At 26.7% G+C, this 25,332-nt stretch overlaps 1 protein-coding gene across 2 annotated transcripts in view; it reads right to left on the reverse strand.

Annotated features, from left to right (window-relative positions):
- Positions 1–404: 404 nt before the first annotated feature.
- LOC113548203 (inactive rhomboid protein 1) overlaps positions 405–25,332 on the reverse strand; it is a 64,986-nt gene continuing 40,058 nt past the window's right edge. The window contains exons 4-19 of one of the 2 annotated variants that reach the window (XM_026948956.1): positions 21,133–21,996; positions 9,280–9,384; positions 8,872–9,213; positions 7,547–7,718; positions 7,346–7,468; positions 7,153–7,266; positions 6,804–7,087; positions 6,559–6,742; positions 6,408–6,482; positions 6,169–6,330; positions 4,138–4,221; positions 3,378–3,466; positions 3,038–3,317; positions 2,850–2,950; positions 2,304–2,457; positions 405–2,192 (exon numbers count right to left, since the gene is read on the reverse strand). In XM_026948956.1, the coding sequence (XP_026804757.1) occupies positions 1,758–2,192; positions 2,304–2,457; positions 2,850–2,950; positions 3,038–3,317; positions 3,378–3,466; positions 4,138–4,221; positions 6,169–6,330; positions 6,408–6,482; positions 6,559–6,742; positions 6,804–7,087; positions 7,153–7,266; positions 7,346–7,468; positions 7,547–7,718; positions 8,872–9,213; positions 9,280–9,384; positions 21,133–21,996 (3,568 nt within the window). In that variant the 3' untranslated portion in view covers positions 405–1,757. The remainder of the gene's footprint in view (positions 2,193–2,303; positions 2,458–2,849; positions 2,951–3,037; positions 3,318–3,377; positions 3,467–4,137; positions 4,222–6,168; positions 6,331–6,407; positions 6,483–6,558; positions 6,743–6,803; positions 7,088–7,152; positions 7,267–7,345; positions 7,469–7,546; positions 7,719–8,871; positions 9,214–9,279; positions 9,385–21,132; positions 21,997–25,332) is intronic. The other variant, XM_026948957.1, reaches the window with a different exon arrangement.

Consider the following 25,332-nt stretch of genomic DNA (forward strand, 5'->3'; position numbering starts at 1 on the left):
GTTAGAAAAAGTTATATCGTACACATTTTACATTGTAGATATATTTTATGATTATTATTATTATATATTTATACTTTTTTTGGAAAGTAGAATCGTTTTATTTACAAAAATTTAAATCAAAATGTTTTGGACTGTAAGTATCTAATTCAAGACATCGTCATTTATTTTTGCTAGATAAAAACATATTAATGTGATCTGTAATGCTCCAATTACTATAATCTTTAATTATTGTATTACACATTATGTATTTGTGCGCAAAAATTTAACATAATGTACAAAAAAAAAAAAAAAATAAGAGTTAAAATGATTTTATTTTTCTAGTTATTTCCTGTATAATATATTTGTATTTATTAGTTTAAAAATAATAAAATTGCATTTTTCAAAAATTGGATTAAATATAATAATATAAGAAAATAATTTACTCTGCAAATTAAGATATTAATAATTAAAATTTTCTTGAATCTATAACCAATTTTATTTTACATAGATAGGTATATATTATTTTTATGGTATTAAATTGCATAACTCCGCCATTAAGCAACCACCAATGGGCAATTTTCAATCAATAAATTCAAAATTTATGATCGGTATATTTCTACAACTATAATATTATTATTATATATATGTATAGGCAAGTTTAGTATGTGATCTATTTATGGAAAAAATTATCTTATTAAAAATTTAAAATGTTGAATTGTATTTTAATTTTAACTATTATAATATAGGTACCTAATTTATCATTATTTTTTGTCGTATATTTCAATATTTGGTATCATACTGATTATGTAAGCACCTACTTAGATTTATCAAAAACATTATTTCAAAATATTGTTAAAAATTAATTTTAATGATAGTTATATACTGTAACATTACTTAAACCTGGGATTAAATTTTGACAACAGAAGCATATAATTAAGAAGATATTGTATTTTTAACAAATCAAATGAGTGATAATAGTAAAAAAAAAACTATATAAAAGGATCATTCTTGGTGTTTAAATGAAATGATGAATTATTAATTATTATTAATTGTGTATAATTAATTAATTATATTGATATATAGAGATTATCTACTTAGTATAGTTTTATTAAGGTGTTCAAAAAAATTTGAATAATGATAAATTACTAATGACATGGCGATGCGGTGGTGCAGTGACGGGGCGACAACAAACAAGTACCACTTTTTTAAATGACGTACCAGAAACAGGGAGTAATCATTTTATAAGTTGAAAATTATTATTTTTATGAAATCTAAAAAGGAATGATTTAAAGTATTGGTTAAGAATTGTGTGAATTACAATTTTCAATCAATAAGCCATTAAATTCACCAAATAGATTTTTAATTAATTTTCTTATACTTAAAATTGAAAGTCATAATATAATTTATCACTGACTTTTAAGCTATCCCTCACACTTGAATGATAAAATACTAATAAAATAATTCAGTCAATACTAATAATATGTAACATAGGTACATTATTAATGTAAATAAATTAATACTATAACTTATAAGAAATAATACAATTTGATTATTTTTAACGATTTTTTTGCACAATAACATAAAACTGAATAAGTAAATTTCTTAATAACTATAATAATTTTATTATATTCATTATTCTTCCTTTTTACCACTGAAAAGGGAGCATAAATATCAACGAGTACCTCAAGCATTTTACAGGAGGTGGCTAAAGTCACAAAACGATTCGCAAATGTTGTCACTAACGTATGCGCGGTCTTGCACCGTCGCCACCACATTTGTCATACCGTATAATCATCTTTTTTAAAATTAATATTCTGATTGGCGCAAAAGTCTTTAGTTATAGGTATACAATTGAAATAACTACACATTTCACAATCATACATTGGTATAAGGTAGAATAGTAACAACAATAACAAGAACAGGAACAATGCAGATAACAGGCACACCCATATCAGGAAGATTTTCTTCTGACGGTCATATGGTCCGAATGAAACAAATGGCAACAATGCATAAGATAATAAGAATCCAAAAATGAAACCGAATAGATGTGCAAAGTTGTCTACCCAAGGCAGTAGCCCGAGCAGAAACAGCAGGAATGTGATAGCTAATAGTTTTGAAAGTGCCTGCTCGGGCCTCTTTAACATAGGCCAACAATTCAATACTTCAACTATAAGGCACGCCAAAAGGCCAAATTGGGAACCAGCTGGACCCACCTGAAATAAATGAAACAAATTTAATATTATATAATAATATTTAAAAAAAATTAATTTTTAAAATCTAAATGATTTTGAATTGATAAAGAATAATAATGTGAATTTACTTACATCAGCTCTATAAGGCACAAATATTGCACTGCCAAGATTACCTGCCACACCAGAACCCAAATAGATTAAAGCTATTCTTAAAGATCCAGTCAGTTTTTCTAGATCTCTCATCAAAAAATACTGTATTACAATTGTTGTTGCTAAATGAAGAATACTGAAAAAATCAAAAAAATAATTAACTAAATAAGAAATTTTTGATAATTATGTAAAAACTATATTTTCTATAACATTGATATACATTTTTAGGTAAAATATATTATTTAATACTTAAAATATCAAACATATAAATATTGTTATTTAATTTGAAGACAGTAAATTTGTAGCTTATTGATACAATTGATATAATTAAAGTTGTAATTATTAATTGTACTTCTAATTGTAATAAACTTATTTGATATAGTAGATAATGAAATATATAGATAAATTATTTATACTTAGTAGAAATTATATAGATACTTTATATATTTCAAGATAAATAAAATATTAATTTTAAATGATAAACATTTTAAAAATTACGATTAATTTATAAAAATGTTTAATAATTACCCAGCATGTATAAAAAGTGATATCCACAATCTGTAAAATTGATCAGGAACTTCAGGAGAAAAGAAAGGTATGAGACCACACACGTCATTTAGACATGAAACCTACAAAACAAAAATGTAATTAATTTTAATATATATAATATATTTGACATGATTAATTTTTGTACACCAGTTACCAATATTACATACTTGAGAGCATAACGAAGCATCATCATGAAAATAACCATGTACAAAATCACAATATTCTCTTGTAGTTATTCGACAAGTGCCGTGTATTCCAATACAGCATGGGTGCCCTATTACTTCGCAAATCATATGTTCAGCAGATGTTAATTTCTGAATCAATGGACTACCCCAACTACTGCTATGTCTTGCACTACCCCTGCCACTCATCTTACGACAAATTGGCCATTTTGTTATATCGTCAGGCCATTCAAATGGCGCTATAGATGCAGGAGCTTCACAATACCTAAGAAAAATAAGTAATTTATTTATACATACCTAATAAATTAATAAGACAATTGCATACTTTGGATCTAAGCCACAAACAGAACCAGATATTCTTCCTCCAGGCCCTGATTCTACTTCAGACCATTTTTTCCACTTAGAAATTGATGTCTAAAATAAAATATAATTATCATGATTATGACAGTTAGTTATAAAGCTATAATTCTAAAAATGTATTAAAACTATTATTAAAAGAAACAGAGATAAAGATAAGAGTATATCTAAAAATATATCTATTAAGAGAACACCATACCCGCAAGTGTAGTCTCTGTCTCAAATTTAAAGGTAAGAATATTATATAGAAAATGACATATGTTTTTATTGATATTATCATTTTAAAGTGAGTTACACCGATCTATGTAAAATATTACAACTTTAAAATGTTTATAAACCACTTTAAAATGATAATATCAATAAATTCATAAGTAATTTTCTGGATAATATTCTTACCTTTAAATTTTATAAAAGGCAAATTTACTCTAATATTAAAGCTAAAATCACAAAAATTGTTCTGCTGAACGCAAATTTGTTATGATGTACAGGTATGGTGTTCTCTTAAAACAAAACAATAAATAACTACAATTTATTACAAACAAAATACTTAAATACTACTAGGAATAAAATATAAATATTATTAAAATAATAATTAAAAATAAAATATAAACTAAAAATTTTAAGTGCATAAAACTTTAAGTTTAAATAAATATACAAAATTGGAAAGCTTTATCTTCTTAATAATAATCATCGTCATAACAAGTCAAGCATAGATTCTACATTCTTACCGATGGTGGTTTATCTCCATCTCCTCCTCCTCCACCAGTCCCGCCACCCCAATCCATGAGTCGTTTGTGAGATGGTATTAGAAACAGTACAAACAGACAAACACTCGATAAGAATAAAACTATCAAATTGTTGGTTAAACAGTTTTTATAGAGATCAAATTTAAGAATACCTCTAATCTGTTATCTATATAAATTAGTAACTAATAAGTTAACTTAAAACCAATATTTAAAATTGTGTAAATTTATTTAAAACAAAGTAAAAAGGCACAATTTTTTATATTTTGCTGCAGTTTTTTACTGTATAATAAAAAAAAAAAAATAAAATAAAATATATAATTAAAAAAAAACTTTTATTTTAAGTATAAATGTAACAGTATTAAAAGATTTATATTGTTTTTATTGAGATGGAAAACCTTATTAATTATTCAATCAAATTTTAAGGTTAGTGGGAAAATGTGGAAATAATCATAATAGCCCCCACTTTAACCAAATATTATATTATACTACATTTTTAGTTCATCTCCCAAAAAGTTATCTACCATAGAAATAAAAGTATAGTTTGAAGTCTATATTGTTAATTATAATAAATTCACTGATTTTACATAAAATATCAAATAAATAATAATGAAATAAATGAAATAAAATTAACTTATTTATATTATTGTTATTTATAACTGTGTAATTTAATTATAGATTCTTCAGTTACAAAATTTACTTTATAATTAATTTACAAACATTTTAAAAAGTTGATTATAAATTATTAATTATAACCAACTATTTGTATATTAGTCAAATTAATTATCTATAATTCACCACAAAACAGTACCTAATGGTCCTAATGACACTAAACCAACTTAACTGATATTATTTATAGTAACATATATTTTTTATCATTAAACAATTGATAAAGTATTCAGGCATTAATACTTATAAATAATACAATAACCATAATTATGTGAATACCCAAACTATAGTCTATAGTAGAAAACAAAATATTAATATACCTCATACTATACTCATATTCATAGTAAGGAGGTAGTACACAAAACAGTAGTAGGCCATGTGTTAGCAGATAACCCATCATTAAATAGATGATTTTACTAATTATCATTTAATTAACTAAATATTCATTATGAACATTATAAACTGAAATTGAATATTATCAATTAATTGTTTTAATTAAAAATATAATATACATTATAATATTACTCTGGCCTATGTACAACCATAGAAAGAGACAAGAAATTAAAATATAAATAAAATAAAGAGAATGTGTACAAAAATAAAATGTTTTTATAAACATTTTTCTTAGAAAAGTATGCAATTTTAATTGATATAGTTTATAATGTTGTTTTCTAGTGTTATTCTAAAAAGTGAATTTTTCTTTTTAGACAAATCTAGCATAACAATGTTTACAATTTTAAATTAAATAAATTAATAAAGTTTAGTAGATAGATTATGTTGTGCTAGTGCTATTAGAAGTTATAAATTAATACATTTTTAGATAAAAACTATTTTTGCTTCAGAAGAACAGTTGAGATAAACAATTGCTACAAAACTAGTACCCCTTAAGATTTATAAATTAAATAGATTTTGAAAGACTCGTGTTTTGTTTTATATTATTAAATAGAAAGTACTATTATAGTATTATGTTCAACACAATCAAAAGAGAAAATACATAATATAATTTATAATGATAATATAATATATTATTAAGTATAGACTCTACATTAATTTGTTCACGCAATATGTTTATTGCAACACTAATAAAAAAAAAATGTGTTTTTGATCTATATGATTTCATCTTTAGAATGGGCATTAATATTTTATATAGACACAATCTCTGTACAATTTATATTTAATGATATTATATTACTGTTAATAATAATTAATAATTAATTATCTATAGTAAGACAATTAATTGTAATAAATATTTCAAATATTAACTTAATTATTGATACAAATAATTGTAAAATACAATATTTGTAGATAAATAGTTTTAATTATAGAAATACAATATTTATATCTTACTGTGCATTGTTCTTTTGATGCTTGAATACACCCAGAGTCATCATTTCTTATACAACAAGCAGTTTCTCTCTCTTTTTCTCGCCATTTTTCAATTTCTTTCATTATGTTTTTATCTTTTCGCATGCAAGGAGCAAATTTAGCTCCCAAATGTATTAAATCTGCCTGGATAGCATGAAAAAAAATGAATTGGTTAAAATTAAAGAAAAATGTTTATAGAATAAAATAGATTTGTAACTTACTGCTCGTGGTCCTATCCAAAAATTTGAAGGTTCTATGTATTCAATAATTTGCACAGATAAACTTGTGACCATGACCTAATATATTACATAGTAAAATGTATTATGCGTTATTATATTAATAAAATAAATTATAATTAAATAATGTACTTACAGCACCAGATTGGTGACTGAGATCAATACCAAAAGGTCCAAGACCATAAGAAAATATTGATAAGAATAGCACCAAAATTTGAACTACTGTCACCCAATAAGTAAAAAATGGTCTGTGATCTTCTAAATCATCAAGTTGTTGTTTCACATCCCTTCTATTTACGACTGTCTTGTTTAAAGAACGTCTAAAATGTTTTTATTAAATGTAATTATTGTGATTAATTAAATTAATTATTTAATTAGTACCTGCATACTCTTCCAATAAAACCCATTCCATACTGCCTTCTATCAGAGTTATCAAATGCTCTATCTAATACTCTGCCCCAAATTCTACCCATTCCAATGTTTGGCATATGATCATCTTCAACTCTTCTTGATGGATTTCTTTGCCAACTAGAATATCTTCTGAAACTTTGATGTGGTTTTTTATAATGTTGTCGAATTGAACTTTCATAATTTCGACCAGAATCCACGACTTCTTGTTCTATTCCTTGGTCGCCGCTATCCGAGGAGAGTCGATCAAAAAACACCTAAAATTTAAGCAAATACATAAATATATATTACTATGAATACATATATTTAATATAAAAATTACGTCATCAGTCATTTGGGATACAATTGTTGGAGCATCAGATATGACAGATAAGGGATAACTTCGAGACCATTCATTTGGTGTTGTTATTATTTTCTTTTTACGACTAAGTGTTTTCTATAAAATAATTAAAAATACATAAGATAAAATGCATCATAAAAAAAATTTTCTAAGCTAAATTTTAAATAATAGGTACCGAAATCACAAAAGATAATCCGCTTAATGTTAATTTAGCAACAGATGGTTTCCTTCCTAAAGATTGAACACGATTGGCACTATCTCGTTCATCAATATCTCGACTAGATTGTAATACATCAGGCTAAAATTGTTATTATTTATTAGTATGTATTACAAAAAGAATATGCAAAATATTTTAAACTAAATTAAGTTAAAATACCTGTGCTATTTGAGTTATGGGAATTTCATTTACAGAATTAATGTATTCATTTTTCAACTCTCCATATTTTCTAGTTGCTAAACGTTTTCTTCTATCTAACCATTTAAGTTTTTCAGTTTCTTCAAATTCTTCATCAAGTCCAAAAAACATAGCTGTTTCTCTCTTAATAAAACTAAAAAAAATTTTTAAAAAAAATGAAAAGTTTGTTAGATTATTTATAATTATAATTATTGAATCAAATAAAAATATATTTAGAATAAGCTATTCTAAAACAATTTTCTAATGAACACAGCTCATGTTACCTTAAAATGCAATTTGAGAATGAGGCTAAGTCCTACAATTTTAAAATTAGACCCTCCAAAAAAATGTACACTTAAATCAGTTATAAATTCTTAAAAATAATTACGAATTCCTATAAAAATAGTTATTATAACACATTTTTAAAAATTCAATATTAAATATCTTTTTTTACTTCCTAAAATAATATACAAATATTCGTGCCTTGGTCCTAGAACTAGTTATACCTATTAATAAAACAGTTAACAATAGCTAATATTATTCTTAGTAGTTTCTTATTGGGGATGTTAGTCTTCCAAAAAATTTCTGGTGAAAAAATTTCAAAATCACACCAACTTTACTTCTGTCAAATATGTTAGATTTATTATAACTTGTTTAAACTTTTATCACTATCATTAATGATGTCGGTTAGTTAAGTTACCTGTGAGAGATCATAACAACAAATAAATAACTGACTCTAGATAGATTTATAGATTATCTGTGATGAAACAAATCTGCGTATCTTGTCTGATAGACATTTACAATTTATTATAAGAAATTAAATTTGTACATAAAATGAAAAACAATAATATATATTTTTTAAACATAAAATGTATGTACAGTATATTATTTAAAGATATATTTAGGAATGTAGGGGCCCCCATAAGTTCTATTTGACTTATAGTCATCATTCTATGTAAGTATAGTTTTAAAAAAGCTTCATTATAGCTGTTATAGTTAACTAGTTAATTATTGAATTGATATAATTTGTGACTATATTACTATATTAATTAAATTGGTTATGTTTATAGTCATAAAGTTATAACTTAGAAGTATAAAATAAGTGATAACATGAATGGTGTGCGGAAGGACTCCACCACAAATCTATTTGGTATAAGTTTGACCAGTCCTAAAAATACAATATTGCATAGTTTTAAGGTTTACATTTAGGTACAAAATATAATATACCTTAGGTAGGTACCAATTCAAGATTCTCACTAAAATATATTTAATATTTATATAAAATGTATACTAAAACAAAAACTTACTTTTTAACAGCTTCTGTCTTTGATGTAGACCTATGAAATGTTCTAGGTTTGTTTAAAATATTTGAAGATAGAATTGGTAATGATGATTGATGGTGAATGTGTTTTGGATGATAAACAGTTTCTGATGGAGGACTATTTGGCTGGTCTGAACCGCTGCTGTTGGCGGGTACTGTACATGTACTAGCAGTTTCCTCAGAATTATCAGTAGTCACTTCAGTAGATGAAGATAACGGTTGCGAATTACTGGGCGCAGGCGCCGACATGGACCTAAATGGAGGGTCATACTTGCGTTCAGTTGCAGATTCCATATTTGGAGGTGCCGAATGGACACCACTACTTGAACTAGAAAAACAAAATTATTTAATTACATTGCATTTAGCAAATAATAAAATACATTATAAAACATACCTGCTAGATGATTGAATAGATCCAGGACTTGAAGTTATGGAGAGTGGTGGGGATCTTGAGTTTGTTTGAGCTTGAATAGTCAACCCTTTAGTAAACCCAGGTTTCCTAAAATAAAATAATTAAAACATGAAAAATAAAATTACCTGTTAAGTTTATTTTAATTTCTAATTCGAATTGTCATTAGTAATTTTTATTAGTTATTGGCTATAGAAACGTGTAAAAAGGGTTTTCGTCTTATTATCTTAGTCACGAATATTAGGATTTTCTTTAGTCTATTTTAAATTTTAATGTTCATACCGTTAGTGGTCTTAGTTTAGACCTTATCGCCATTTATTATCACGTATTATTTCATGTTATCAAATATAATTTTTTATTATTTTGTGATACAAAAGTCAAAAATAGTTTTATTTTGACCGATATAGTGGGATACCCAGAAATGAAAATCTTAATAGGTAAAATAACTAAAAAGTAATAGGTGATATAGGTATTATTTTCTGTCTATGGGTAATATACCAGGTAATATTTTGAATTTTTATGATCACTCATTATAAATTTTAATTTTTTTTTTGGAAAATATTTCTTTTACATTACGGTAAGCAATAAAAATATAATATTCTAAAAAAATTATATTTTTTATTTTCTTAAGAATTCACTTTTTTATACGATAATATACATTTTTTATTTCATATTCAGAAGTAGAAAATTATTCTGAGTATTTCGATATGTAAAATTTAATTTCGAATGAGTAGTTTACTAGTTATAGTTATACTATGAGTTATAGTCGTTAATCGTTATAGGTATTTAAAGTTTTGATAAGCGAAGTGAATCGAATGGCACAGAGTAGTCCCCAAAATTTTGGTCCACTACTCCGCTCATCAAAACTCATAAACCAATTGTCCGAAATTTGATTTATGCATATCTAAATACTACAAATAATATTCTGATTAGGAATATGAAATTAAAAATGTATGTTATCATATAAAGAGAAAAAAATTATAACGATAAAATTAGTAAAAGTATATTTTTTTAGAAAATCGTTGTTTTTTTATTATTTACAATTATGTAATATAATGTAAAAGAAATAATGAAAGATTTATAAATAAAAAATCATCTAGTACACAGCTGTACCCGTGTTTTTACTACCCATATGGCTATATACTATACAGTATTAGTATGTACCTAAAAAACTATATAGCAAAATAAATTTCAATAAACAAAATCGAAATTATGGTATCTAAATTACCAATTATCAAATTCAAATAGTGGGATATTTTCAAGATCAAATATTATTATGAATAAATGAATAATAATAATGATAATACAGTTTTATTACAATATTACTGTGTCAATTTATTACATATTTAAATATATTGCCAACAAAGAAATACTGCGTTGAATGTTTTCTGATATTTTAAGACCAGTGCGATCGATGATCATAATATTATATTATAGTATAATACTGTATTATTGTATATTACAAATTATTATTATTACTATTGTAACTTGTAAGTATTTTTTTGTTGAATATTTTACAAAAAAAAAAAAAATGTGAAATTATTTCAAAAATATTCTTTAGTAGTTAAATATTTGATACCTTATCAACTAGCAAATGTGTTAAAACTAATAATAACCTAAATACCTGAATACATGATAGCTGATGTCTCAATGGCACAATTTTTGGTTTTTTGTAGAGTAGACGTGTAGTAAATATAATATTGAGACAGTATTACCACAGACTATATGATTTTATAGTCTGTGGTATTATTGTATTACATTGTAAGGATGTCGCGTAATGTTAAAACTAATAATATTAATATTGAATGTAATATTATTATAATTATTATCATACGAGATACGAGTAGTCGAGGACGTGCAGTAGGTACTTATTGATAAAACGATATCCGGTTGTCGCGAACAATTTATAAATAAAAAAAAATTATTTGAATATATTATTATTATCATCTGTCGTTAAATTAAAAAAAAAACATAGGTATCTACTTTTTCAATTCAATTCCCGGTAACGGATAAATGTGATATTGATAATGCTGCGAATTGACCTAGATCCTATAAGACAGGTATAGTTACAAATGGTCGTTGTCGTACACTTTGCACAGATGCTGTTAGCGGTTACTTATATTATTATTAAGGACTGCGAACCAACTCGGTTTCCGCTTGGCAGCGTTGTAGTAACGCGATGCTTTCCGTGATCATGGTCATATTTTTAAAAGAAAGTAAAACATCGTAACACTTTGGTACTAATGAAATGATATTCTGCCTAACTAATTTTGCTTTACGATTATCAGACTCAAGGCCGTATTTAGAATTTTTTTGGTACGGTGGGGAAGGACAGTGGCGTAGCCAGGATTTTAAAATGGGAGGGGGGCAAACTCAAAATATTAAAAAAAACATAATCAACAAATAACAATAACAGTTTATATTTTACATTTTTATATTAAGTTGATACAGCCGATGGGGGAGGGGGAACATGGCCACTGACCCACCCATTGCTACGCCACTGGGAGAGGGTCTAAAATATGTATATGTTACGGTAAAAGTATGAATATCGGTTAAACCTAGAATTTACCGGTAAATCATAGGTTTATTATAATAAAAATAATATACTAGTAATAAATGTACCTAGTACATTTAATATGTCAATTTTTGCATTAGTACTTAATAATAATAATAAAACAATATACTAACTAATATATTAGTCAATGATGTAATACCTACCTAATATACTTAAATAATAATAGTAATTAATAACTTTGGTAAAAATGTTTGGACTTTTACTAACACTGATTGTTTATTCTAAGATTTACCAAATCTCGTTTGTAAAAGTCCGAACTACAAAAATCATTCGTGGTTTGACCAAACGATGTTATGTATCCTAGGTTTTACCGAAATTCGGACATTTACCAATAGTAGTCGGCGAAACCTATGATTTACCGGTAAATTCTAGGTTTAACCGGTATTCGTACTTTTACCGTAACATATAAACTATATTCTAATAATTTTTAGTAAATATTAAATATTTTAAGTTTTTATATTTGCCATTTATTAAATTTTTCGTTCTTTCGTTTATGAATTTTCAAGTTTTTAACAAACAAAAATTATTATTTCAAAGCAATAAAATGAACACGATTCGTCAATATGTAGTATGGTGATCGATTGTATTTTATATTAAAAATTAAAATTATATTTTTAATTAATAGTTTACTAAAAATTAATATTTTTTGTTATTAATCGTCATCGATCGTAAACCGGTATCGATACCTAGTGGTCGTAATCTATATCAATAACAATCTATTATAAGAAACTATATAATAATATTGTAATATGACATAAATCGATACAAAATACAAAATGACGATTATTTATGTCTCAAAATATTTATGTCATTATTGACAATCAACAATTATTTAAACATTTGTAAAAGGTTGATAATATTTTAGATGGGTTTGGATCCCTTTGGTCTCTCACATCAGATATGGCCTTGAATTAGATCAATTAATATAATATGCCAAAAGGTATATTAAGACATATTGGTATATTAATATATTATAGGTATTATAAGAATTCGCCGGTTTCACTAAATAGTGGCAGTGGTCACAATAGTGTTATCCCGAGATCTTCCAGAGCTTCTTAACAACAAATTGATAAAATTATTTATGAATACCTACTAAAAATATAATAAATCATAATATAGGTAGATAGGTAATAATGGTAGCATTAAGTCGTGGTTGACAAAAACGTTGAAATATATACGATAGATATTTTTTCTATATAATTCAGATACATAATGATAACTGATAACTTATAATAAGTTATAATTATATCTTTGACTAGGGCTGGGATTTGTATGTAAATACATATTTTTACTAAAACATGATAAATTCATTTCACGCGGTTTGCAATAAAATGTTTTTACATATTTCGTCATAAATACATATTTTATCATTATTTGTAAAATTTCTTCATTTTTTTTTTACATATTTCGTAAATTTTGACAATTTCGGTGGTTTAGTAGTATTATACATTTATATTTCGATAATAGTACTCGTAAAAATTGTTAGTGTATAATGCATATAGGAAATAAGTATATGAAAGTAATAGTTAAATATTAATAACTTAATTATAGTTTATCTTATTTATTTCTGTTTGATAATAGCTATGAACTATATATTAATGATCTTAGATTATACTTTATATTCAACAATTATTAAACAAAATATATTTACGAATTTTCAACAGTGTCAGTATTTGCGTTTGCGTGGTTGTGAAAATATCTTTATATTTTTTATATTTTAAATTAAACTGATTAGAAATTAAAAACAATTAATTGTATATTATTCAAAAATTATTTAGAATTTAATTTTAATTTTATATGTTAACATAATTAAAAAATTTTCTTATTACATATTTTTTTATTTTATACTACATATATTGGCAATTTTAATTACATATATATGTACATGTTTTTCATTTTTTATTACATATAAACCTCAACCCTATCTATGACATTTTCAACGACAACTTTTTATTTATTGTATTTTTTATGTGATGATAAATGTTCTTCGAGTTTTGTTAATTTTGACAATATAATAATTTAATATATCAAATTTTTATTATTAGATAATTTTAAAACATTACATGAAAAATTGTGGTTATTTTGTACTACTTTGGTTATGAAATGGAAAATTTTTGTTTTGAAAACCCGATAGTTTAGTACAAGTATATCGAAGGTGGCAAACCTTTTTGAGTCACGTGAAAAATTTTACTTGCTTATTAATTTTTTTTTCTCAGGGTGAGGTTGTTTTAAAAAAATTCACTTAACATTTTTGTATATCAGGTATGTATTTTGTTGTCTTTAAATATTTAAATAAAATATACAAACAGTACAAATAATTTAATCTATTAATGAATAAAATTATAAAATGCGAATAATGCGGAAAATAAATTTTCATAATTAAATGTAAACGTAAGTATTGAGTGTATAAACATTTTTTCAATTTTTTTGATTTTTAAATGCAACTACGGAAGATTGAAAAAAGAAATACAAATATTTTTGAGTGCCGTTAAAATTTGACCAATGTGCCATCTTGGCGTGCGTGCCATATATTTGCCACCACTGGTTTATATAATATTATTGCGTAACTACGAGTGTATTACCCATTTAAAAATCGTTAGACGAAAGTTTTTTTTTTTAAAAAAAAGCTGTGTAACTATGCATTGTATTGTTTACTAACAATTTAAAAATATATATAGGTACCTACCTACTTGTCGACTACCATTGTTGTTATTTCAATGTTTTTAAAAATACAGTAAGTATACATTATATAAGAATGGAAATGTAACACCTATTGTATTATAAAGTGCGACTGTGACTGTACTATATAGTTGAAACATTTAAAAAGTGTCCCAAATGGAGGGGATGCGAGTGGTGGGTTGCTTTTACGCGTGCGACAGCGCTAGTTGGTTGGGCGTTGTATATTATAAGTTATAACTCATGCGGATTTCGGCAGAAAAAAATTATATCATTCCTTTTAGAACAAACTACTAATCATATCACTGCTGAGTTTACAGCATGGCCGAAGAAGATACGAAATAGCTGGTTGACGTTTGTTTTTTATCATATGTCCCTTTAATACTAGGAGGTAAATATATTGATTATACAATGATAAATTATTTTTATTAGAAGAGTTTTTTTTTATAAGTTTTTAATAATTTATAGCCTGTTAAAAATATTTTGTGCTTTTGTTGATTGTCTTTTTGATCTTTTTGATATTGAGAATACTAACAAATCGTAGCCTGCAGCTTGGATCGATTTTTGAACGTATATTGCCTCATTAGTCATTGTTAACAAATTTAAAATAAACTTTAAGTGGCCTATTTAATTGTTGTACCTAACTAACTTAAAAACAAAATATATTTCCTGTTGCAAGTTGTAACTATAATAATGAGAAGTATAATCGTTAGGGGAGTATAAGTACAATAACAAACAATACAATTAAAAAAAAATTGGTAACCGGTATCTAATCTATATAAAATAAATACATTTCTAAGTTGACAGTATAGCACTACACTTTACTGTAAAAACTTATTTGACTATAATACAGCGTATGAATATATCAAAAATTACCTGTTAATGTTGGATGGTGATATTTTAATGATTTATAAAAAAACCATTTCAACGAATTGACTATACGAAGTTAATCAAGAAAAAAATACTTAAAAACATAATTTAATAATAACGTAGGTGTGTATTTCTATATATATATATAATAGTATAATGGGATTTTATGAGAAATTATAATAAGACCCCTAACAATAATTATATTAATTATTCCATTAGCAGGCATTTATAATACCTGACTCTATACATGCAATAACGCAAAACAATAGTAGCGAACATAATATAGAAACTCGATAAAAATATAATATTAATATAGGTAATGAGTATCTGCATCGAGTTAAGTGGTTTTTATGAGTTGAAAACAAAAGATAATAATGATTACTCAAGAATATAGGTAATGTATTATACATGAAATATTTATGTGTGGCGGCGTGGGTGCTTGTATTGTAAACCAATGCGAAACCAGCAATAATAAAGTACCCAATACCTATTCGAAGATGCACCGTACGTGGTTTTCATTCCGATATATTTTCGAAGTAATATCTATCATGTAACCGGCCGAGTCGGTCGGTGTATATAAACACATTATCAATACGCTTCAGGATTTCCAAAACCGTCAATACTAAAACACATAATATATTGTATGTATATATACGTCATACGTGTAGTATTTATACAGAATATATTACATAAGTTACATTATATTGTATTATTATATGTATATTGTATAAGCGAAATGCGTATATTAACTGTAAAACTAGTAGTAAATTGTATTGTATTATTGTTGTTAGAAATAATATATTGTCTTATTCCGGCGACAATTGATAATTTACACTATATCTGTTAGGATATTTTTACACACGCATATATTTATACTATAAACGTATATAAAAACGAATTTTATACCTACTCTGTAAATTTAATTTCAACGACCACGGTAGGGCTGCAAAAACTATTGCAGTTATATAGAGGTGTCGTTGATGCCCATTCAAACGTATGTTTGTCTGACTATTGAACACATTTTTTTAAAAATATTAACATGACAAATAAGCCATGTATATATATCATATGCACGAATGTGATATTATGTAACCATATATGCATTACGATGAAAATACTACGAATGAAATAAATCCTGTGTTGACCTATATATATTAGCTTATATAACATTTTATAAATTAGCCCATACTATATAGGTAGGTATGTATATTTTATTTTATTTTGGTATCAGTTAAAAGTTTTACTATCCAATTTCACAAATTAACGTACCCAACTGTACTGGTTGAAATGGTCAAATTATACGCGAATGAATTATACCTTTTATGAACAAAAAAAGGAATCAATTTATTACAGAAATAATTTACTTAAGCTGTACATTATTTATATATTGTTATTATTTTGTTTATGATGGATTACTCTGATAAAAAGTTATTTTTAATAATTTTATTTTAGTTAGATATGATTATTATGTGAATTATGAATATGCATACCTAATAAAAAATAACCTCAAGAGACATTGTTAATTGATCTATGTATAAGGTATTTATAACATTTCTGACATAAAAATTTTAATAAAAAAATAATTTAAAAGCTCGCTACTCTACAATATTTAAAATAAACCGTAATAATAAAGCAACTATAATACCCGTAGTATACATATATAATACATTAAAGTACGTAACTACTCAGTGTTTTTGTTTTTTAACACATAATTTTATTTTAAATACAAATCATACTAATTATATTATATTACGAAGTTTATTCATATACTTGTGAGTTTGATTTACCAATAAGTTTCTAAAAAACCGTCTTCACAATAAGTTTTTATCTATACAAAGAATGCAGCGTTTTTATGTTAGGATGAGAATTAAAAAATGTATGTTAAACGTTAAAACTTAAATTGTAAATAGGTTACAATTAAATAATAAAATTAAAAAAAAAAGTGGGCAAATGGGTATCGCTCTGCTGTATAATAGAGATGGAGAGTAGGTCACTGGTCACTATAATGGCTGTGTTAAATTTGAATGCAATGACGGGTATCATTGTATACGAAACACGATTCTGAACGGAGATGATTTGTCAGTTAATGATAATTAGTTGGATATATTACATTATTACTTATATTTAAATTGTAATATATCGTTATTTTACGCGATTTCGTAAAAAAATTAATTTCCTACGTTCATAAAATGTTTTCTATATTGACGCTGGAATTTTTTTTTTACAGTTACTTGAAGGAAAACTTATTGATAACTTTGTATTAGATTTTTGAACCTTAAGTATAAATGACAAAAATTTTATGAGTTTTAAATTTTAAAATTCCTTGCAAATTTTTGCGGTTTTGATATATTTCGTAAACATTTGAACTTTAAATGCTTATAAACAAAAATTGTAACTAACGATTTTTGATTTTTTTTTACTACGATAAGTACAACTTATAATAATAAACCTTGTATTAAATTTTAAAGATTTTTTGGATAGCCAAATTTTTTTTATCGGCATTTTAAAAAAAAACTTAAAAAAGTCGGAATTTTCAATTGTCTATAAGTACCTTAAAAAAGGTCAAAATATTTTGAAAATTTAATCGTAAATAGATAACCATAATTATAAACATTTGGTGAAAATTACAAGTATTTACAATGATTCGTTTTTGGGTTACAGCAAAATCAAAATATCGATTTTGTCAAAAAGTGGTTATGTGTAAAAATTCCCGTTTTTCCGTTATTTTTCAGGGTTTTTACCGACGCTTTTGAAAACTACTGGAAATTTTTTACTTTTGACCTCCTTAAAGTAGCAACTAGATGAATTTTTCTTTTCAAAGAGGTGCTGAAGTCAAAAATCGAAGCATTATTACTACTCCAAAACGTGATGACAGACACAAAAAAAAAAACCCACATCTTTGTAGAATCAATACATTCATCACTCCGTTCAGAATCTAAAAAACAAAATGTAATATGAAATACTTTAAAATGTCTAAGAATAAATAACCGAAAATAAAAGTCTAACATAAGCGAATATACAGGATACAATATTAAACAATTTTATACTAATAAATGGTTTAAAGTTTCTATTAGGAAAAAATAATATTAACTGTAGATACACGCTTGTGTTCAGTAATACAATTATTTAACTCCCAGTGAAAAGTTTTTAAAAATGGTTTAAAAAATGGAAGTATCTACTTCGTATTACATATACAGCTAGGAGTTTTCTATTACAGTAAATATCATACGGTTATTATGGAGTCTTGATGAACACATAATGTTATATTATTATAACACTTAGAGAAAAATAAACAGTTGATATTTAATATTTTATAATTTTCATTTTTTTTAAACTTTGACAAATATAATTATTGCTGTGCAAGTCTAAATTTGTTTGTTCAGTTTATGTCATACACGAGTCTGTAAAAGTGGATGTAGGTATACAATTACGACTACATATATGTCCGTATCAAATTTCAACCATCAAGATATAATACCAATACCAACCTGTACATAAAACCGTGATATAGTCTGTAGCAGTATAATATTATAAAACAACTAACTCGGTTGCTAATAAAATATAAAAGATAATGTTTTGAACTTTTGAAGACCTAAGTGCCTCTAGTATGATTTACGATAGATAACGTCTTCGTCATCGTTAGCAGTAAGTTGATGTATCGCGTTCTTAGTACAGTATAAATTAAACATTATCTATACTATGTTATACAGTATAAGTATAACGTAGATATATAGATAGGTAGTGTTTACAAAAATACGCGTTCGTTGAACTGTTTTAATAATTCTTCAAAATAACGCGTAATGATTTTAATTAAATATTTTGTTCCGTGGTCGTAATCATGGACGTGAAATTATAATATTATGTCATGACCATAAATAAAATCATAGGTTTACAGGGTTAGCGTGATGTATATTGTTACACGTGTAGTCGCGTGGGGAAAGAGTTGCTATAATAAAAATAAAAATTAAAAAAAATATTTCATTTTTTTAAACGATATAATAACTCTGTCGACTATTGTTATTATTGAATGTAAAAACATATTATGCCTTATATTTCTGTATAGAAAAATATGTATAATAATAAATAAAGTGAATTGCAAAGTATACACTTGTGAAAAAAAAAAATGTATCCACATAAAATTTTCTGACGTTCAGTCGATTACGGTGTTGATTTTGAATTAAATTATGAAAAATACTTTTTGTACCAAACAGTTTCTACGGATTTACTTATAAAAAATTAAAAAAGTTAGGAAGTTTGTTTATACTTCTTAGTTCTTACCCCAGTTTCCCTTACCGTGAGTCTTTAAGGGTTTGGATTGTTTGGAGGGAATTATAATATTCTCGTATGTAAGCTTTACAAAAAACACATCAAGTAGGATTGATAAATGATAATAAATAATACCGTTTTAAAGCCAAAACTCTCAAAATAAATATTAAAACATTTTGTATAATACATACAGAAAAAACGTACATTTAAGGATGAACATAAAAACAAAGTTGGTACTTCTCTAAAAGATTACACGATTTAAGTCAGTCAGAAAGGATTACATAGACCACGAAGTCTCTTAAGCAAGTGGATAGACAACAGAACTATAGATTTACATAACAGATTTGACTGCTATAAACTATTTTCTCTCAGTTATTTAACATCAATTGATTATAAAACTCAATACTGAGACATGAGTATACATAACAAAAATATTTATGAACAATTTTGTCTCAAATGAGTTATTGAAAATGTGTAAAATTCTGTATTGTACTGTCTTCGGCTCAGTTATATGCTCTTTATTGGCTAAAGGTCACCGCACAAGTATAGATAGATAGGTACATATTAAAAAAAAGAAATTGATACAAATCAAGGACTGTACTTCAAAAACTCATAATGTTTGTTCTTATTTACTCCCAATATTGATATATTACTTAAGTTTGTACCTATGTATTTAATTTGTGTTGAGTAAATTTGAAGTCAATGACAAATGCAATAATTATATAACAATTCTGAAGAGCGCTAAGTTTACTAAATTTTGTAAGTTAACTTTATAAAATATAAACAAAATGTTTTTAAAATTTTTTATATATTAGTTATCATTTTTTGTTTTATCAAATAATTTATAGATATGACTATTGACCAAATTGAGTTTCTACTACAAAAAATACCAATTACTGGCCATAAGAAGTCACAAAGGGTGGACATAAGTAGTTAGTTATTTTCATATTAATTTTATGACCTAACTACTAACTAGTTAAAGAAATTGTTTGAACAAATTAACTTTTTTCAGTTATTCAAAAAAATAATACAATAAATTAAGATTATGGTTATATATATATTATATATACATAATATCTATATAAACATATTATTTATAACCGTATGGTTTCAAGTAATTCATTATTTAATTTTTTGTTCAACATTATACTACAGACATGGACTGGTTTTAAACACAACTAATTAAATATGTAATAAGAATGAAGTACAATAAAGATATTAGCGTTGTATAGAATGAAAATTCAACAACACTTTTAGTTATTACGCGTCCAATGTCCATATTAACTTTAAACTATATAATATTATTAAAGTTAAATGTATATTGTTTGTTATAAATTATTGACTTAGTATAAGTTTTACAGCTTAACGCTGACTTAGTTCAGGTTAATTGTCTTTATTTACTTTCCCCGTCTTTGCGAAGCTACATATTTTAATATTATAACGACACTTACCAAGAAGCGTTGTTGGGTTGAGTAGGAGGACAGTGTGCGTTGTTGTTGGTGCCGCCACCACTTCCGCTGCCGCAAGTTTGGACGGCAGTCGACGGCGTGGAGGTTGCCGCTGCCGCCGCTGCTGCTACTGCAGCGGCGACGGCCGACGGGGCGGATGTGGCCGTCGCCGTGGCCGCGGCCGCCGTACTTTTGACGCCGGACAGCGCGGCGTGGCCGGAATAAGCGGCTGTCGAACAGCACGCCAGCGCGGAGCTTTCCCTGATGCACGACGACGATATGCGGCGAGTGGCCCCGTGGCCGCCACCGTAACTGGTGGCCGCCGGTTCGTCGTAACTGTTTTGTCCGGTACAAACGACGTTGGCACTACTGCACCGGGGCAGCGTGCTGGCCGAGTGCGAGTCATACTGGACCAGGCACGCGTTGTTGTTGTTGATGACGTTGTTGCCGCCGATGCTGTTGTTCTGCGGACCTTTTGGTGGCGACCCTGTGGAAGACAAGTGGGCGGCTTGCTGCCTGACCAGTCCGGAAGGCGACAGGTCCCTGGGCGACCGTGATCGACCGACGGTGCCGTACTGGTAACCGCACCCACCGCCACCGCCGCCTCCCACTCCGCCACTGCCACCGCCACTGTACAGCGGGCCAGTACAGCAGCGGTTCGACGGTCTCAGGGTGGCTGTCGCGTACGCCCTGGACAGCGCGGCCGCCGAGGAAGGCATCGCGTCCACGATCGCCGACGCCCTCGAGTACAGCGCGGCTGCCTCTTTCCGGGAGCTGTACGCCGCGTCGTCGCACCGGTCGTAGTGGCCGTCATAACCATCGTCAGGAGAAACAATCGGAACAAACCTCTCGGCCGGTATGTGGTATCTGCGAAAAGCCGTATTATATTAATCTTAATCACCATATGTTATTTATCACACTGCGGGATTCGGAAGTCCTACTATTTGTGCAATTTCTCGTTTGGTTAGAACAAAATGTAATTTATAATTTATCCGAATGAGATAAAACATGTTCCACACTTCTTTGCAGAGACGTCACAGTAACACATTAATGTCAAAATATATTTTTTTTTGCTTCCAAATTTGGCACGATTATCGTTTTTTATATTATTTAATAAAAATAATTAAAACATAAACTATAGAAAGTATAATGAAAATATTAAAATGTTGTTGTTATTTTAAATTTTACTTTACATAATACATGTATTCCAATTTTTAGAACTTAAACTATATATTTTAGTGTTTTTAAGTGTATATCAAAACACTTAAAAATAACTATTTCAGTATTATAAAGTATATTATAAGCAATATAAACACACAGGAAAAAGGAAAAAACGTGGGGTCGATACACTTGTGCAATACATATTGTGATAGCGAAACTTTTATTTAAGGACATACCTCAATAGTAAACATGTTTTCAATTGTGAAAACGTCTAAATTACCCGCCATTAATATACACGGGAAATAAAGGCAATAATGGCAGAAAAGCGGATTATTTCTTTAATGATCACGGACACGAATAATTGTATAACATTGAATATTTTATCTACGTAAAAATTAAATGAAATGCGATTATCGTACTAAATTATTTGTACATGATATACATATTATGTTATTATATGGTTAAATTTTTCTCTAGATCGTGCTAAAATAAATAATGTAAAATTGTAAAATCATAAAAGAAAACGTTTAAATTTAAATAATAAATTTAAATTACCCAAAGTGATAAAGTTTAAGTGCACTTACATCCAATATTACTTATATAATATCTTAACGATTAAATGTCGGAAAACCTCGGGTATATACAATATGAGTCTTTTCAATTATAAATAAATATGAAGCCATTTTTATTGTTATAACATAACCCTACTTATAGTAATCATATTTTAATTCTCCTATGACGTTTGCTAAGAGAGATTTTAATAACGAATGTTTACACATGTGGATTTAAGATAACTATATCTACACAGAGGAATAACTGAATAAATCGTATATTATAATATTTAAAAACTTTTAGAGAAAAATCGGTTAAAATAGAAAATTAATGTTGGTTTGGCAAGATATACCGCCCTCGTACATACAATTTGCGTGCAGGACGTAAATATATAAGTATAAATGCGTGTTTATTTTTGTAAAAGCTTTGAGGAATTCGGCCAACTTGGAAAAAATTATTTTTCCGTATTTTTTGCTGACTAAAAAAATATAATATGTATGTGGATATATAGTTATTCATTCAGAAGCTTTTGTTAAATTTTAAAACAAATATTTTGTATAGTATACCATACACACACACACGCATACACATACATACACACATGCACTCACGCGTACTTAACACACATTATATACAAGAGCTCGAGCCGTGAAGGTAAGTTTGGGGTAGGTACACCATATACAATACTTATAAAATCAATACTTTGTCATACTATCTTAAATTATGCCGTAGGTTGAATATAATGTATACACATAAGTCGTGAAGGTAGTAGATATACCTATCTTACACTAAGTAGTGATTTAGTTGGAATCTGTATTATATATGTATTATTATATGTGTATAGTATAAACGTTCAGAGGCGTATTTACAGGGGTCTTGGGTTTGACCCCCCTCAGGACAGAAACATTTATTATACACATATTTAAATTAAAGTTTTTGAATTTACATTTTATTACAATTATTATACATTTTAGTTTTGAAGTATTAAAGTAATAAACCCGCACGCCTTACTTGTTTAAGCTATAGTTTTAACAGTATAAATATAAACAAAATAAAAATTAATTTACTCGTATAATTATAATTTTTTTTTTTTTGTATAAGTATTATAGCTTTTGTCAACTGAACAACATTTTCTATGAATTTTAAATGGATTTAATGCGTATACACTATACATATAAATATTTCATATGTGTATGGTGGTATAACATAGTGGTATCACTGGTATCATATAACTTATAAAAATAAATAATTAATAATATAATGATTGTTTCATACGGATTCATTTTATAGGTATCTACGTTTGGACATCATATATTATTGGTTAGGTTAGGTTGAAACACGTAGGTTAACCATTATTCTATTCTATACCACTAGATCATTGTATATTTACACTGAGAGTTATTATAATCTTTAAAGAAAAGCATATTAAAAAGTGGTTGGAGCTGTATTTGGCTCTATTCATATCATTTAGATAATTTTATTGTACACGAATATTTTTATTAACCATTCATAGTTTTAGACTTAAAACATATACTTTGTTGATGTGTCATGCATGTTTCGCTCATAGTATTATATTCATATAATCGTATATTATATATTTGGATTGTATTTGAAATATATTACTTATAATATGTAAATTGTGTTTTGAAATAAGTTATTAAATAAATATAGTTATTAAAAAAACTAGGAGGCATGGTAAATGTATAGTAAACCGTTAGTTAACGTATTTACGTATATGTAGTGTTCTGCTTCCTATTTTAAAAACCTAAACTTAAAAAATCGATGCATTTTCAAAATTCGTTGTAGTTATAAAGAAAATCAATCTATTATATTAAATTCACTATACTAGAATAACATGCGTCGAAAATAGTATCAGAAAATCTAGCAAAAAACCTTTTCAACCATTTATAGCTCATCATTGATCGACAATATTATGTGATCATCTAAACCGTTCATATGATCATCGTAAACACATAACCAATAAAGTGAGAGAGACCAATATTTTTTATAGAAGTACATTAGACATTTAGCTTTAATTGAAGCTGCTATTTTTTATATAGGTATGAATCAATAGGTTTTTCTATCGTATAGTTTTATTGTTTTCATTTTTATGATACCAATAATAAAAAAGAAATTTTAGATAAGGCCATTACAGGAAAACGTATCCTTTTATCTAACTCATTCTTAGCAGTTAGGAAGACACATCAGTTTAATATGTTTTTCTTCGCCTTACATACAAAGTTACAAACCTCTCTTCATAATCCACTCATTGTAATTAAATTGTTTTGAATTAAGGTATTATAAATTATTTAAAAATTAAAAAAAAACAACACTAGCTATCTTTGTTATCAGAAGCTTTTTAATAAATTATAAATTATTTTAAATAACTAAACAAATTAAAACATTTAAATAAAATATTTTTTTTTTTAAATCATAATATTAGAAAAAAACTTTCAACTAAACATAGATAATGTTATTTCTTATATTTTT

This window comes from Rhopalosiphum maidis, chromosome 4 (assembly GCF_003676215.2).
Source record: "Rhopalosiphum maidis isolate BTI-1 chromosome 4, ASM367621v3, whole genome shotgun sequence".
Taxonomy (NCBI): domain Eukaryota; kingdom Metazoa; phylum Arthropoda; class Insecta; order Hemiptera; family Aphididae; genus Rhopalosiphum; species Rhopalosiphum maidis.